The sequence below is a fragment of the Gadus morhua genome, chromosome 15 (assembly GCF_902167405.1).
Source record: "Gadus morhua chromosome 15, gadMor3.0, whole genome shotgun sequence".
In the NCBI taxonomy this organism is placed as follows: Eukaryota; Metazoa; Chordata; class Actinopteri; order Gadiformes; family Gadidae; genus Gadus; species Gadus morhua.
Genome location: NC_044062.1, coordinates 3,660,997 through 3,677,061, shown reverse-complemented (window position 1 = coordinate 3,677,061; position 16,065 = coordinate 3,660,997). Strand labels below are relative to the sequence as shown.

General features: G+C 51.3%; 1 protein-coding gene across 1 annotated transcript; it reads right to left on the bottom strand.

Annotated features, from left to right (window-relative positions):
* Positions 1–1,685: 1,685 nt before the first annotated feature.
* phf3 (PHD finger protein 3) lies at positions 1,686–16,049 on the bottom strand. The gene is made up of 17 exons (XM_030378499.1): positions 15,900–16,049; positions 14,205–14,460; positions 13,777–13,866; positions 12,300–13,683; positions 11,621–11,921; positions 11,169–11,220; positions 10,969–11,074; positions 10,721–10,877; positions 10,255–10,371; positions 9,910–10,032; positions 8,649–8,793; positions 7,352–7,547; positions 6,293–6,446; positions 5,627–5,716; positions 5,003–5,198; positions 3,271–4,598; positions 1,686–3,111 (listed from the first exon to the last, which is right to left on the bottom strand). Exons 2-17 carry the CDS (start codon positions 14,434–14,436, stop codon positions 2,224–2,226), a joined length of 5,559 nt encoding a protein of 1,852 aa, XP_030234359.1. The 5' UTR covers positions 14,437–14,460; positions 15,900–16,049; the 3' UTR covers positions 1,686–2,223.
* Positions 16,050–16,065: the final 16 nt, after the last annotated feature.

Here is a 16,065-nt window from a genome sequence, read left to right as displayed (position 1 = left end):
CATGATATCGTTACGTTTAAAATTAAAGATATTGTGTTTTCCACAGAAATTGAGCCGCGACCTCCATAGGCATAATTTCCACATTGTTTACTTGCTAACGTTTGAGAATAACAGTGGCTAGTTGGCAGAACTCTTTTTACACCCCAGTAGAGTGTTTATCAGAGCGGAGCCCTGAATGTGGCGTCACCCGTCATCTCGTCTCTGTAAACAATGGATGTTGCGCAGGATTTATTATGACGTCATTATATAGACTCTCTCTAAGCACCCCCCCCCTGGGACTGACTTCCCGCGTCCTTGGTGTTACCCCCATTGTTTTATTCGATACATTTCGACAGTGTTGTATATTACACTATAACTGTCTTTCTTCATAGGATATTTTATTAGTCTTTGACATTTAACCAATCAAAAGGCTGTACAATATAATCAATATAAATTTGTAGACACTGTATTACAAAGTTAATTTAAAATTAATTCAATATATATGGATAGTCCAATAGGCCTTTATATTATTGTATGTACGTTTTTATTATAGGCCTACTGACGCACGTGTATTTATTCTGTTCAATGAGATGTTAACTGATAACATATAGGCTTTTGGTTATGGTAGCAGCCATGGTGACAATGGCTGGCTGCCACAGGTCGCTCATTCAGCAATACCTCTGGTTGTTTGCGACCTATTTTGCGCCAAAAGGATCGCAACGCTTTTACGGTCGCGACCTAGTCGGTCAGCCTGCCAGAGCCAGCTGCCAGCCGCAGCCAGCGGCAGACAGCGGCAGACAGCGGCCAGCCGTGGCTAACCTGTCGTCGCAGCCAGCCAGCCGATACCAGCCAGGCGTCGCAGCCCGTCATTACGTCGTATAATTATCATACCATCGTACTAAAACATACAAAAATGCTCAAATGAAAGAAAGCCGACAATTTCTTCTACACTATGAACTCATATAAAATCGTATATCACTCTATAACGATGAACTTCGTGCATAACATACCTTATTAGGCTTAATGACATTTAACAAAACAAAAAGGCTATATAATATCTAAAATACATTATTTGAATCCGCCCCCAATTACAACTAATATATTTTATTTACACTGATGGACCAACGATTTCATAATTTTAAACTGTAGGCCTACTTCAATATAAAAATATAAAAATAATATTTGCAATAAAGAGCTGTAGGAAGCTTTCGCCAGAGAGCATGGCTTTCTGGTACTTCAACTGTCGCAAAAAAACAGTTAAGTTACCTTAACATGCAAATTAACTGATAAACGACCGCCCATAGATTTATTTTTTTACGACGCGACCAATGCGACCTACGACGCGACCAATGCGACCTACGATGCGACTCACGCGACGCACGTCTGGAGAGAGCTCGGCCTTCCTCGAAAATAAATCTCTTTGCGGGTGCCGCCATTTTTGTTGAGAGCGTCATCACTGAACTCGGTCTACTCTCTCAGAATTCCGAGGGGGCCCGACCAAAAGGGGGAGGTGCCTCCGAGAAATGCCGCAAGAAAGCTGGGAGATTATCCCACTTGCAACTCGGGAGGCTGGTGTCCGAGGCATCTGGAACACAGCATCATCTGAGGACGTGTACCACTTTACATGCTAGTACGTAGGGTTTATTTATTTCATTTAAATAGCCTTTATATGTCATTGTTATGTTATCAATAAAAACAAAGGTAAATATGATCATACAAAAAGAAAGATTAGCTTTATTATGAACTGTACATAAACGGTGCAAAAGCACACTGCATTTGTAATGTACACGAAAAGCCAAAATGTACAACTTTCTCCTTAGAAACGTTTATAAAATATTTAAGCAACTTTTTAAAATTGAAAAAAAAAGAAAATACAACTGCGGTTTACATTTTTCCGCCCTTTTTTTAGTTGTTACATTCATGCCAAATATTTGTAAGCGTCTGCTGAAAAACGAGCTATCAATTCATATTCTGCAATTGTGCTGTTGGTTTATACTTCTTTGAACACATGAATAAAAAAAGGGTCGGGGAAAGAAAAAACATTTAGCGTCTGTGTGGTTAGTGTAGACGTCAACAGCCGACAGACAAAACACATTTTAAAAGAAAGGTACTTTTTTTTAAAAATATGAATGTGTAGAGAAACGTAGTCACGCACTTCAAACGCGTCGGGAGAATCCACGGACTCTCTCGGTCGGTCTATCTTGTCGTCGTACCGGAAAGAACGGTTAAAACAGGGAATGTTTATCATAAAAAAAATAAAAACAAAACGGGACACAAATGGCACGGGAACAGCTGCACACTAGTGTGTAGATTAAAAAAATAAACGGAACTAAAAGCCCCCAGACTCATGAGTGGCTGTCCCGGGAGCTGCGCCGGCCGTTGTCGTGGTCCGAGTCCCGCCTGTGTCTGTGGCGCTCCTTGTGGCGCCCCCCGTGCTCGTCGCCACGGTGACGCTCTTTCCGCCGCTCCTCCGAGTGGCCGCGGTGCCGGCTGCGCTCGCGGTGCCGGTCCTGGTGCCGCCCCTTCTTGTCGCCGCTGTGACCCCGGTGGTGGCGGTCGCGGTCGCGGTGGTCGCGGTGGTCCCGGTCGCGGTCCTCGGCGTGCCGGGGCCTCTCCCAGGGGTCGCTGTAGCGGTCCTCTGGCCGCTTGTAGTCCTTGATGCCGGTGGTGGTGGAGGGGGAGGGGGAGGGGGGGGGAGGGGGGGCCGGCCGGCTGGGCGGGGGCTTCCTGCAGCAGAGAGGGGGGGGCGAGGGAGGCGGGGGGGCTGAGGAGGGCCGGGTCCTCCTCGGGTTTCAGACGGGACCCGTCGCCGTGGTCGTCGGGCCCCTGAGGAGGAGCGCCGGGGGCGACGTCACGGTCGGGGCCGCTGTTGGAGGTGGGGGCCGCTGGGACGCCTTGGAGCTGGTCCCTCGGCAGCTCGGGGCCCGCCCCCTGCGGCCCAGCGGGCGCCGTGGGGGCGGCCTGAGGCACGCGGGGATCCTTCGTCTGCTCGCTGGGAGAGCTGCTGCCGCTGAAGCCCCCCACCGCCACCCAGGACGGGACCCCCGCCTGGGGGAGGGGAGAGACCGCGGGCTGGGAGCCTGCGCTGTCCTGGTTCTGACCACCGGCCTGGTTCAGACCGCCGCCGCCGGCCTGGTTCAGACCACCGGCCTGGTTCAGACCGCCGCCGGCCTGGTTCAGACCACCGGCCTGGTTCAGACCGCCGCCGGCCTGGTTCAGACCGCCGCCGGCCTGGTTCAGACCGCCGCCGGCCTGGTTCAGACCGCCGCCGGCCTGGTTCTGACCACCGGCCTGGTTCAGACCGCCGCCGCCGGCCTGGTTCAGACCACCGGCCTGGTTCTGACCGCCGCCGGCCTGGTTCTGACCGCCGCCGGCCTGGTTCTGACCGCCGCCGGCCTGGTTCTGACCGCCGCCGGCCTGGTTCAGACCGCTGGCCTGGTTCAGACTGCTGGCCTGGTTCAGACCGCTGCTGGCCTGGTTCAGACTGCTGGCCTGGTTCAGACTGCTGGCCTGGTTCAGACCGCTGCTGGCCTGGTTCAGACTTCCGGCCTGGTTCAGACTGCTGGCCTGGTTCAGGCCGCTGCTGGCCTGGTTCAGACCGCTGCTGGCCTGGTTCAGACCGCTGCTGGCCTGGTTCAGACTGCTGGCCTGGTTCAGACCGCCACAGGCCTGGTTCTGACCGCTGCTCAGCGCGGGAGCGGGCAGCGACGTCGGGGTGGCGGGCGTCGGCTGCAGCCCGTTATCCTCCCCCCCCGTCGTGTACACGGAGGACTTCTTCAGGATGCCGCTCAGGGGCGCCTTTGGGCTCTCCGTCGCGGGTTTGGCCGGCGGCGATAAAGTTCCTTCGGCGCTTTCCCTCCTGGGGTCGGCGGCGGCGGCGGCGGCGGCGGGGACGTCCTTCCTGGCAGGGGGCGACGAGGACAGACTGGCGAGGTAGGCCTCGGTGGAGACCCCGGGGGGCTTCTCCCGGAGCGAGACCCCGGCCCCCGGCCACGCGGCGACGCCCATCCCGTGCAGAACGCGCTGAGGCGCCGCCGCCGCCGCCGCCGGTCGGTTGTTCGTGTCGGCCGCGCCGGGCGCCGCCCCCGGCTTAGCCTCCCTCTTCCTGATGACGAAGCGGGTGGTGGGACTCTTGACGGCCGGCTTGACGGCCCCGGGGTCCTCCAACGCGGGGGGGGGCTTGGCGCTGAAGTCCGGCAGGGGCGGCAGCTCCCCGCCCCAGCCCAGCAGCACGCCGGGCAGGAAGCGCAGCGGCTTGTAGGAGTCCGACCCGGGCTCGCCCTCCTCGTCCAGCGACGCCTCGTCCCCCGCAGGCTCCGCCTCCGGCTCCTCCGCCTTCTCCTCCGCCGCCTTGGGAGCGCCGGCCGGCTGCTCCGCCTCTCGGGGCTTCTTGGTGGGGATGAGGGAGGAGAGGTACTTCTTGGCGGCCGCCTCCTCCTCCTCCTCTTCCTCCGCCGCCGCCGCCGCGGGGAGCCGGGTGCTCGCGGCGGGCGCCGGCGGGGGCGGAGTCTCGGGGATGATGGCGGCCGCCTCGTTAGCGTCCACGGGGAGGAAGTCACGCCGGGCACGCTGGCGGATGATCAGCCCCAGTAGCAGGTTGGGCCGGTTGTTCTCCAGGCCTGTCCGGGAGAGGGGGGGGGTTAAAGATAAAGGCTCCGAACGTTTCAAACCCAACCCCATTATCGGATTTTTATTATCGGATTTTATTTGAAGATTAACATTTTTAATTAAAATTTGGTGTCCGCAGACTTTAGCCAAACTCTAAACATTTTCACCGCATGCTGCCATGTTAACATTTTAATCTTTAAAAATAAAAATAAAGAAATATATAGATGTTTTTTATTTTTATCTTTTCAATAATCTTTATTCTTAAAAAAAAAAAAAAGGATTGACCATAAATTAGAATTACCATAAAAATAATATTTTGACTAATCGCCCAGCTCTATTGAAACAGCAAGATTAGTTCGTTTTTTCATGTGTGCGTGCATGCTTTGGGGCTGGGGGGGGGGTAGGGGGGGTTTACCTGGACCGTCGAAGGGCACGAGCTGGTGCGGGACCTTCTCGGTGGCCCCCAGGGGGATGATGTACATGTCCCTGACCTGCTTGAGGTTGTTGGAGACCACGCCAAAGCGCTTTCGGCTGCTGAAGTAAGCAAAGAGGAGAGTGTAGGAGATCTCGTCCTCCTCAGTCTCCGGGCAGAAGCGGATGAGGCACACCTCCTGGGAGAGGGGGGGGGTCAGACAGAAGGTGGAGGTCTTTTAGCCACAGCCAGAACTACGTTTCTGCCCTACAAAGTTGTTTTTTTGTCCATATCCTCACCACATGAATCACACTATCAACCCTTGTACCCATTTTATACAACCTTATAAGGCTCAATCCCATTTCTACCCCTTCAAAACAAGGGTGAGGGGTAAGGAGAAGGGGTAAGGGGTAGAAATGGGATTGGGCCTTATAACCCGCCTGGACAGATAGAGGCTTACAAATGGATCAAACACCTCGGTCTCGTCAGTTCGGTCTCCGTTCTGTGCCGTGTCTCGATTCAGAGCTCGATTTACTCCCCTGTAACCACATGGAGTACGAATGCGGCCACTGCATCGATTCGCCCCCAGAAGAACAGCTTCACACACACACACACACACACACTCACTTTGGTCCCAGTCGCTCGGATCTTGTCAAAGTAGTCCCACACCAGCTGAGGGTTTATCCTGCCGCCCACCTGAACGTTGTCTGGCAGATCCTGTAGTGGAACAACAACATTTACAACAACAAAACAGCAGAGAGCATGTGTACGACATGAGGCCCATGGACTAAATACACTGGTTAGCCTCCAGATGCGATGGGTGGGCAGGTAGAAGGGCTGCTTGATTATGGAAAAAGTCATAGTCACGATTATTTTGGTCAATATTGAAATCGCGATTATTCAAAGGATTCTTTTTGGAGTTTGAAAACATGATGTAATTATTCAGCATGTCTCAAAAACACTAACTGAGAACTTGGAAACTTCGGCTTAAGAAAAAAATACACAAAATGGTCCAAAAGATAATGTTGAAATCTAAAATAATGCACAGATATGTATGCAGCTGTTCTGCACTTTCTATAAAACATTAAAAATAAAAATTATGTTAATTTTGTGATCGTTTGACGCTCAAATCGAATTTTGATTAATTGCCCAGCCCTAGCTGGTAGTACACTACCCAGGTGTGTATTAAGATCCCCTCCCCTAGTCTCTCTCCAGGCATGTTGAGGCATGGAACCGACAGCAGCCTCTAAACCCAACGGCTCCGTTCCGGCCCTCTGGCCCCGCCCACGTTACCTCGGTCAGGTGGTCGAGGACGCCGGACACAGGGAAGGCTCTGGTGACCAGCTTGGCCACGGCGGCCATGTTCACGAAGCCCCTCCACATGCACTGCAGCGTGGACAGGAAGGAGACACCCTCGTCTTTAGCCGACGCGTAGCTGTAGTTTGACCTGAGGAAATAAAACCAGACACGTTCACTGTGGAGTAGAGCTTCGACCAAAGCAGCTGACGGCGAGAAGATGTAGCCCAGAGGCGATACGAGGTAAGGGGCTTCCAGAATAACATCTTAATGAGGAGGCTGGAGTAGAAGTGGCAGATGAGTTGTTCACCAAAACTGGGTAAGCTTTTTGGAGGGGGTATTTCGAATGAAATCAAAAGTATGTAAATATGTATTTTTTTTAGATAATAAAAGGTGCATTGATTGAAAGTGTAGTATCATAATGTAATAATCAAAAATGATAGAATTATGTCCTGCGAAAGTCAGTTAGCAGCCGGTCAACCAATTTTCTTTCCGCACTGGACAGATTTAGAGAAGCAAATGACACCGAATTGGTGGAAGCCTGGAGCTGTGAGCAAAGGGGTAGGTCAGGGAACACGGGCCTCCTGCTCACGCAAGAGTGAGGCTGGAGACCGTGTGGACTGAACACAGAACCCCTGCGGCCGTAGCCACACCATCCCAGGGATTCTCCACTAGTCTGGGGTAAAGGCTCAGCACCGTCCACATCAGAAATTCAAGTCACACCAACTTTAGGTTGCGGGGAATGATTAGGAAAGATGTCACACACATACTCGGATATCTCACACACACACCGCAGCTCATCAGAACATGACACGCATTTGCACTGTTTTGAAAATATGCATTGAAATGGAGAAGGGGCTTGCATTCCTTGACTTTACTTTTTTTTTCACACTCTCAATAACCCTGGAGAGAAATGAGAGATGTATGAAACACGAGAAAAGCCTGTGGTACACTTAGCATTGGGATCCACACACACACACACACACAAATACACACACACACACACACACACACACACACACACACACACACACACACACACACACACACACACACCGTGCTTCGTGGCCGCTGGACACCGTGTTGCGGAGGCTCGCCTCCAGGTCCTCCTCCTTTGCCGCCGCCGTCGTCGTGGTCGTCATGGTGACGCCCTTGGCGGCCCCCTCCACGGCGGCAGACGGCCTGCGGGCCACCCTCGTGGACACCTTCACCACCTTGGTGGGGGCCTCTTCCACGGGCGGAGCCATGCGACCTGATTGGTCGGGGAGGGATGAATGACGTCACGTGATTTAAATGAAGGAGGAAAAACAGCAACGCAAATGAGCGGCGACATCGTGTCCCCGCATGAGACTACCGGTCCTCTGACCTTAAAGGGGGACGTATCACACCCCCAGGTGTGAGTGTGATTAGCCGTTACAAGCCACTTTGAAAATAGGCCTCGATCCAGCCCACATCTAGGTGGACACGCCCACTTGTGATGTCAGAAGAGGCCTATTTTCAAAATGGCTTGTAACGGCCAATCACAATAACACCTGGTGGTGTGATACGTCACCTTTAATAACGACCCGACGCAATAACGAAAGAGCCGTGTGGAACAGAGTCTGAATCCATCGCAACAAGGAGCTGCTTTGAGAGGACTAGGCCTAAAAAAAATTTTTGTTTGGTTCCGGTTTCCGACCGACCCTGTCAATTTATGTGCGACCCAAATTATTTTATGAGTTTTATAAAAAAAAAGAAAAATAAATAAATACAATTTTTTTTAATGTAATTACGTTTTGGTACAGCACCTCTATAATTACGTTTTGGTACAGCACCTCTTCATTCTGTACAAGGATGAGCGAATTTTCTCGTTTTTAAATGAAAACAACCTACCTATCATTCGCTGCCGCTGGAAAAAATAAAATAAAAAAATAAAATAAATTCCCTACCTATCCATGACCTCAACTGACAACCAACAGGAACCAAACTTTTTTTTCTTTTAGGCCCTAGCAGCACACGTAAGATGCTACACTGCAGTTGAAAGACGAACTAAGAGTACCTTTGGTCAAGGAACTGTTTGCTCAAAACCCTGAAATATTTTGGAGTAATGATGATGTCAGGATGGAATGTTTGTTTACCCTTAATGTTTATAAGTTAGCCTCTTTTGTTACTTAAGCCTGGATGAAACGTCAGGATGGTTTATATCGGTAACGTTAGTATTGTTTAGCATCTACTTTTGGTTTTTGTTCTGTCCGTGTTGTTTTATAATGGTGTCTTGTAAGCCCTTGTGGGCTGGGCATGCTAATGCACGACACAATAATAAAAATTCACAATTCATTGAAAGAGCTTCGGTCAGGACCGATGCGTGGCTCACCTGTGCAGATCTTGCAGTGGAGGTCGAACAGGTGAGACTTGTGCTGCCCGGTGGTGTCTTTATCCACATTGGCGCAGCTCTCCGCCTTCAGCTCCAGGGGGAGGAGGTCGGCCGCCAGATCCAGCAGCTTGGTGGGGGAGGGACTCTGGGGGAGCCACGGGCCAATCAGAGCAACCAACGGGAGAGCAACCACACCGTAACAGGATAGGGGGGCGAGAATAGGGTAGCAACGATAGCACAGCAACAAGCTAAGTCCACCAGACACAAAAAATACATACGTTTCATCTACCTCTTTCATGTTCTTCTAAATTCGGTGCATCCCTAATTAATATAGTCGAGAATATATATATATATATATATATATATATATATATATATATATATATATATATATATATATATATATATATATATATATATATACATATACACACACATACACACACTCGACTATATTTATTAGGGATGCACCGAATTTTCGGCCACGAAAATGGCCCAAAAGCGCATTTTCGGTTTTCGGCCGAAATACTTTTATCACCGAAATGACACGGCCGAAACAGGAATTTGTGATGACGCAAACAAAATGCACGGCCAGCACACGCTTGTATGGATAAGCGCGAATATGTCTGCGGTGTGGACGATTTTCAATGTTTCTGAGAAAGACCCACGCATAGCGATTTGCAAAAATTGCAATGCCTTGATTTTAATCAAGTTTCGGTTTCGGTTTTCGGTTTTGGGCCTTGGTTTCCTCATTTTCGGTTTCGGCCAATAATTTTAATTTCGGTGCATCCCTAATATATATGTAACTTAAGTATGCTACTTGTGCTGTATTGTCGTCTTTGTCTTTATAGGACACACTCTGAACGACCACTTGCACGTTAAAGGTTGTATCAGAGATGCTGGGTGTTGGTGTTTGAACCGAGATCCCAAACAAACAGCCACCTCGCCCCTCCCTTCCGTGTTTTGTGCATCCAGTAAAAACTATCATGACCGCAGCGCAAAGCCCCACAACACCCGCCCCTTGTCGTTGATTGTTTGGAATACTATTTTGGTTTTGAGCGGTTGGTACTACCATTTGTTTTTGTGTGCGATCTCGGGGCATATGCTGCCTACAGAGACGCGTTTGTTTTGACGGCCTGTTTATGCGGCGGGCAGCAAGCGGATCGTGAGGAGAGATCAGATGAACGTGATCATTTATGCGTCGGCCTGGAATCGCTGATACAACCTTAAACGTAGGGAAAACAAGTTGAATGAGACGTACCTCAGGCACCTCGACTGTCTTCGCCGGCTCCTCGCTCTCGATCTCGATCTCTCCCTTGTGGGTGATCTTGGTGATTGGCCGCCTCTCTGCCTCGCGCTGATCCTTCTCAATCATCTCGATGGCCTGGAGGGAAAGACCTGAGCCGTCACAACACAACCCGTGCCCTCTCGACACCACAAACGTACACGGCATCAGCGGCTTCTGTCAAATTGAGACGGTTTGAGTCGAGGCTGAGTCCCGACCAAGGTAGCTGTCGTTTTCCACTGAAGCACTAAAGACCTGTAGAGCTCCATGATTTCCTCCTAAAAGCTTTTTCCTTTGAACGCTGAAACGTTGTTTACTCACGTGGCGGTTCTCTCTCTGGCGCCAAGCGGCCAGCTCTTTAGAGGCCAGCTCTTCAGGACTCATGCGACTCAGATTAGCGGGAGAGATGTCCCCTTTCAAAACCCGCCGAAACAGCACCTGCAAACACAATGGTACAAACGTGGAGACGTGTTAGCGCGGATGCACACATCGTCGTAGGATTTAGCCATTTCTAAAAAGGGTAAATGGACTGCGCTTTCAGATCTGAGGCCCCTCAAATGCTCCACTACCGTTAATGCCTCGCAGTCACCCATTCATACACACACGGCCACACATGGACAGGCGCGGTCGCATTGCCTGGCTTGCAGCTTCAGCAGAGGAAATTACATAATTCGTTCCCATAGTTTAGATTCACACCCTCGATAAGCTAATGGGCGTCCTTAGGCAAGGCATCTTGCTCAGGAACACCCACAGGTTCGTCCTGTAGCCACGAGAACCTTTGACTCACGTTGTTCTTGGTGTCCCGGAGGTTGAACATCAGGCTCCGGTACTTGCTCTTGTACTTGCTGTCGGTGTCTTTGTACAAATGAAAGAGCTCCCTCTCTGTCTTCCGGGCCACCTCGGAGGCCCGCTCCACCGCCATCTTCAAGTCCGACTCCTTGAGCCTGAGGAGAAACACGGGACTTTTTATTCGACACGTCACCTAAGAGATAGGTGCTTGCTGAAGTGGCATCTTATCAAGACGTGGCGGCTTACCGTTGCAAGAGGATTTCCTTCAGAGAGTCTCGCACACTTCTTCGGATTTCTTCGACAGAAGCGGGTTTCTTCGGAGCCGAGGAGGAACCCTTGTGTTTTGGATGACCTTCAAGAACGCAGAGTGGGCGTCAGATATATTGCTTTTTCAAAGCCTTAGTGGGGAAACTTCTGACAACCTCTGCATAAAAATATGAACATACCCGTTTTGTGCGTAGACTCTTTTACCTCTGTGGACTGTTTTCGATCAGACTCCTGTGCAGGAATTAAAAAAGAATGACTTATCTTTACACCAATCCATTTTAAAATGACACCTAACATCAGAAAGAGCAGACCTCGTCTCAAAGCCAAAGAGAACATTAGCTGAAGCATGTGATGTCAGGTGAGAGACAAATAACCGTCTAAACTCTACCCAGCGGATGCTTGGTTAACCAAACACCCGTCCCTGCTCAAAGAGCAAATCCCCAAAAAACAATAGAGGCAACAGAAAAGACAACCAACCCGTGTGCAGTGGTAATACTTGCTATGACAATATCAGTATAAGCTGCATAAGCTCTCGCACACAAGTCGACAAGGGCCAACCTCTGCATGACTTTCCCACTCACACGGATTAGACGTTGTTCTTAGGAGAGAACACCCGGCAGCGCCCGCTTACCTTCTTCATGGGCCGGAGGGCGCCGGAGGCCAGGGCCTGCGCCGGGCCTGGGCCTTGCCTGGGCTTGGCGGCCGGGGTGTGGCCCACGGCCTCGGGCACGGGCGCAGACTCTACCTCGGGCGGCGGCGGGCGTTTGGCGGCGCTCTGGACGTCGGGCTCGGCCTTCACGCTCTCGTCGGCGCAGCACTTGAGGCACACGTACATCTGGTCCTCGTCCTCCATCTCCTGCACCTTGGCCAGGTCCAGGCCCACGCAGTCGCCGTGGAACCAGTCGTCACAGCGACCGCAACCCACCATGAACCTTGGCGGTGGGGGGGGGGGGAGTTTAAGATTATCTGTGCTCGTATTGGTGGAACGCAGCCAAATGAAGGTTAGTGTTACACCAGGGGATTACTGCACACTCTTGTGTTGACGGAAACTGGAATCGTGTTTCATTCCATCAATACAATTTATACGAACGCTCTATATTAATCCCCATCCAAACCGTGGCCAACCCCCCCCCCCCCCCCCAATCCCTGCCCCCCCGAGCCTCACTACAGGAGAAGTGTGTTGCCAAGTGGAAAGCAGAGGCCAGGATGCAGCAACAACAACGCAGGACGGCCTTCCGGAAACAAAACAAAGAACAAAGCGGCTTTCCACAAAGCGGGACCTCTCTCCGGCGCCCGCCGGTACTACTCACATGTTGCCGTGGTGCTTCTTGCACAGGCCGCAGCTGTTGGTTCCGTCCCAGGCGCTCTCCGCCGGCGGCTCGTCGTCCGCTTCCTTCTTGGTGGCGGCGGCGGCGGCAGCGGCGGCGGCGGCGGCCGGCGCGTTGTCCGGCACAAACAGCGGCGGCTCCTCCGTGGAGGGGGTCCGGGGCGTCCGACTCTTCTGCCTCTGGAGGAGCTTGTCGGGCCTCTTGCCCCTGGCCTTCTCCGGCCCTGCGTCCTCCGGGGGTCTGGAGGAAGGCCCCGGGGACCCCAGCGACGGCGGGGGACGTTCGTGCTTTGGGTTGTGCGCGTTGAGGGTGTTCTTGGGGGCGTTGTGGGGGGGGTCCGCGGGGCCGTCACACGACAGTGCCTTCTTCACCGGAGCGGCGCTTGAGGGACCCGGGGACTTGGGCTTCGGGTTGACGGGTTTCCCGGTCTGGACCTTTGGGACTTTGGAGGCGTGCTCAGGGTGGGAGATCTCTCCGGGTCTCTTCAGTGACACCGCTCCCTTCTTGGGAGATTTGGCGCTGGCCGGGACGTCGTCTCTCTGGGGGGGCTTAGTGGGAGAGCTCGGGGCAGGGTTCGGCCCTTGAATCAGGCTCTTCGGTCTACGGGAAACCAAGCTCTTGTTCTTAACCGTGGGCAGCCTGGGTTTAGGTTTAAACATCGCTTTGGCGAAAAGCTTTAGCTTGTCCTTACAGTTCAGCTTGTCAGTAGAGCCGGTGGTGTTGTTCGGAGGGCTCTCAGTCGGCTTGACGATATCTTTCCCCTTAGCGCATGGCGTCTGCTTGGCGGAGTCGCTCCCGATGTCAACCTTGGTCTCTTCTGAGCAGGACTTTGGCGCGGGGGCGCCGTTGGTGGCCTGAACGTCGTTGGGGTTCACGTACGGGCCCAGACCGAGTGCTCCTTCGACGCCCCCCGAGCCAACCTGGTTCTCCGCGGTCGGATTCGGAGCCGTGACGTTACTCGGCACCGTGGCGTCGTCTTCCTTGGTGTCGGCCGCGACGGCCCCGTCACCGCCGGAGGTCAAACCCTCCTGAAGGCTCACCGGCTGGCCGGCAGCGGCGGCGCCCTCACCCTCGCCCGCGGTGCCGTACGAGGGCCCCGGGAGCAGCTCGATCCTGAAGCCCCCCACCGTGACGGTCAGCCTCCGCAGCACCACCATGGGGCTCAGCCACGGCCCTGCGTCGAGCTCCTGGACGTGGACGCGGCCCCCCAGGCAGAGCTCCTTCTTCAGCTGGGGGCCCTGCACGCCCTTCTCGATCAGAAACGACGTCAGCTGCCGGTTGGTCGGTTTTTTGCGGGGCCTTCCGCGGGGTTTCGGGGTGACGGGTGAAGCGGTCGGAGCGGTTGAAGTCTTGGGGGCGACCGTTGCTGTTGGGACGATAAAGAATTGAACATCACCACACTTCAGTGACGTAACGCTGGGTTATGTAATAGGAACGTCGTTGAACGCTCTCCACTTACCCGAGGGTGTGACGCGCGGATGTTTCCGGGGCCTTCCGACAGAACGGGGAGCCGGTGGACTCGGCAACTTCCCACTGATGCCATCGAGACCTGAGGTAGCAAATATATAGTAAATGCATGAACTTTTGCGAATTTGATTACAAACCTGAAACAGAAGCCATCGGTCAAAGTATTTCCGGCAACATTTGGCTGTCGACATGTTGTACAAGATCTCTTCTCGACCCAATTGATTTCTGCAGCTGTGATTCAAAACTCTCAAACTCAGGTTTCAACAGGTAGTTATATATATATATATATATATATATATATATATATATATATATATATATATATATATATATATATATATTTTTATTTTTTTATTTTTTTTTATTTTACATATTAGTGTAGTCCTTTTTAGTTCTTAAACATTGCCAATCCGTACATACCTGTAGCACCAGCAATCAAAAAATTGCCCTCATCATTTTCCAATGGATTAAATTGAGAGCTTGCCGATCCAAACATTGGATCTTTGTCACTCAACATGTTTGTCAGTGAATCTTCCAGCAGGATACCGGTTCCAAACTCATTTCTTGCTTCACATTCCAGATTTTGTCCAGTCCCCAGAGAGTCCAACTGGTCACTGGGAATCAAATGATTCAAAGTCTCCACAGTGTCCATGAATGCTGTTCCCCTCTTCACCACCTGCGTAAAACAGTGGAGCACAGGTGTCACAATCCCTTATAGACAGGGAGGTCCCCAAAACAACTGTACTACTACCACATTTGATATAATCACGTTTAAGTACAGTGGTATAAGAGCCTGCATTATTACATTCAAACATTTTCTACGTATAGGCCAAATATTCGATACAATCCTAACTACCAATGGACTAACTTATATAAACTAAAACATGAATAAGGGTTAAATGGACGCACGAGTGCTAGCAGTAGCATTGGTTACACCTGCCCAGTAACCTTGGTACGAATACCTACTACGTGTTTTTACGTATAGATTATATTAGAAATTATAACCCTTTTTTTATCCAATATTCCTGAGGAGGCAGTATAATTCCAAAGAGGAGACTACCTTTCTTAAATCTGAAATGCTACAAATGCTGTGGATTCATCACTAAATCAATGAGCTGTCATGGTTGACAGTGACACGACTGGGAAAGAGCCCAGGCGCTAGCATGCTAACACGTTTGAACTTCGCTCCATTGAGTGCACTGTTTGAATGAAAAAAAACAAGTGTCATAGTATTGTATTTAATAGCGATAACGATAAACTCATCAACATTGCATGTCTACGGGTAGCTGGGGTCTTCCTATTTTTACCGGCTTGCTGTTGGTTTCACCGTAATCCTACTTTGTCGATTATTCAAAGTCTTCTCCAGAGAGTGGACTGTTCAGACTCATTGACATAAAGTTGCTCATACATAACAATCGTTGATTCAAAGAGTGTGACACGGGCGGTCTGTAGTAGTGCAATATTGTGGAGTTCATCGCCCTGTAATGCAATCAGATAAGACATATGTTTCACGAATAGGGCACTCCATGGAGGGAATTAAGAGCTCGCAACGTCTTCCTAGTGGTTTGCGGCTAGCTAACCCTACCACTAAGGGACCACCAATCGGTTAGATAATCCTCTACAGGCCACAGATAGAACTAAAGTAAAGCACTGGTGTACACGTAGTATGATAAAACACACACAATCAAAACACAGTGTATGCTCTGTACCCTCTTGTGGCAACAGAGCATAAAGTGAGCTGTATGCAGCGGGCTAGCCCGAGAGTGGCTAACAACAGTTAGCTTCCACGCCAGCATGGAAGCGACAACTACTTCGACTACGTTGCTTTAACGTCGCCGTTACTAACGGGCCTGTAGGTCTAGATGCCCTGCTCATCGAGTAACCCCTGTGTGTTGATACATCGCTCGTTTGGATGTAAAACCAAGTCCCCCAAAGGATTCTAGCGAACTGGAGAAGGGTTAGCAGAGGCCTACCAAGTTTGTTTGTATTCTCGCTAGCAGCTAGCTGGGATTAGCTAGGATCACGCCCCCCCTAAACAACATTTAGGGGTCCCCTATTGCGGAACATAGATTAACGCACAAAGCTGTTGGGTATCGTGGCCCGCATGTCACTTACTGTTGTGGTGTAACATAGCAGGATTTTTCGTCGATTGCAGTCGTGGTCAAAGTGCCCAGGCAGCCTGTAACTTCCTCGAAGTCATACGTCCAGTCTGGCCGCTGTTGCCGCTGCAAAGCCCCGCGACGAGTCCTGTCAACCAACAGCCCGGGTCACGTGGCTCGTA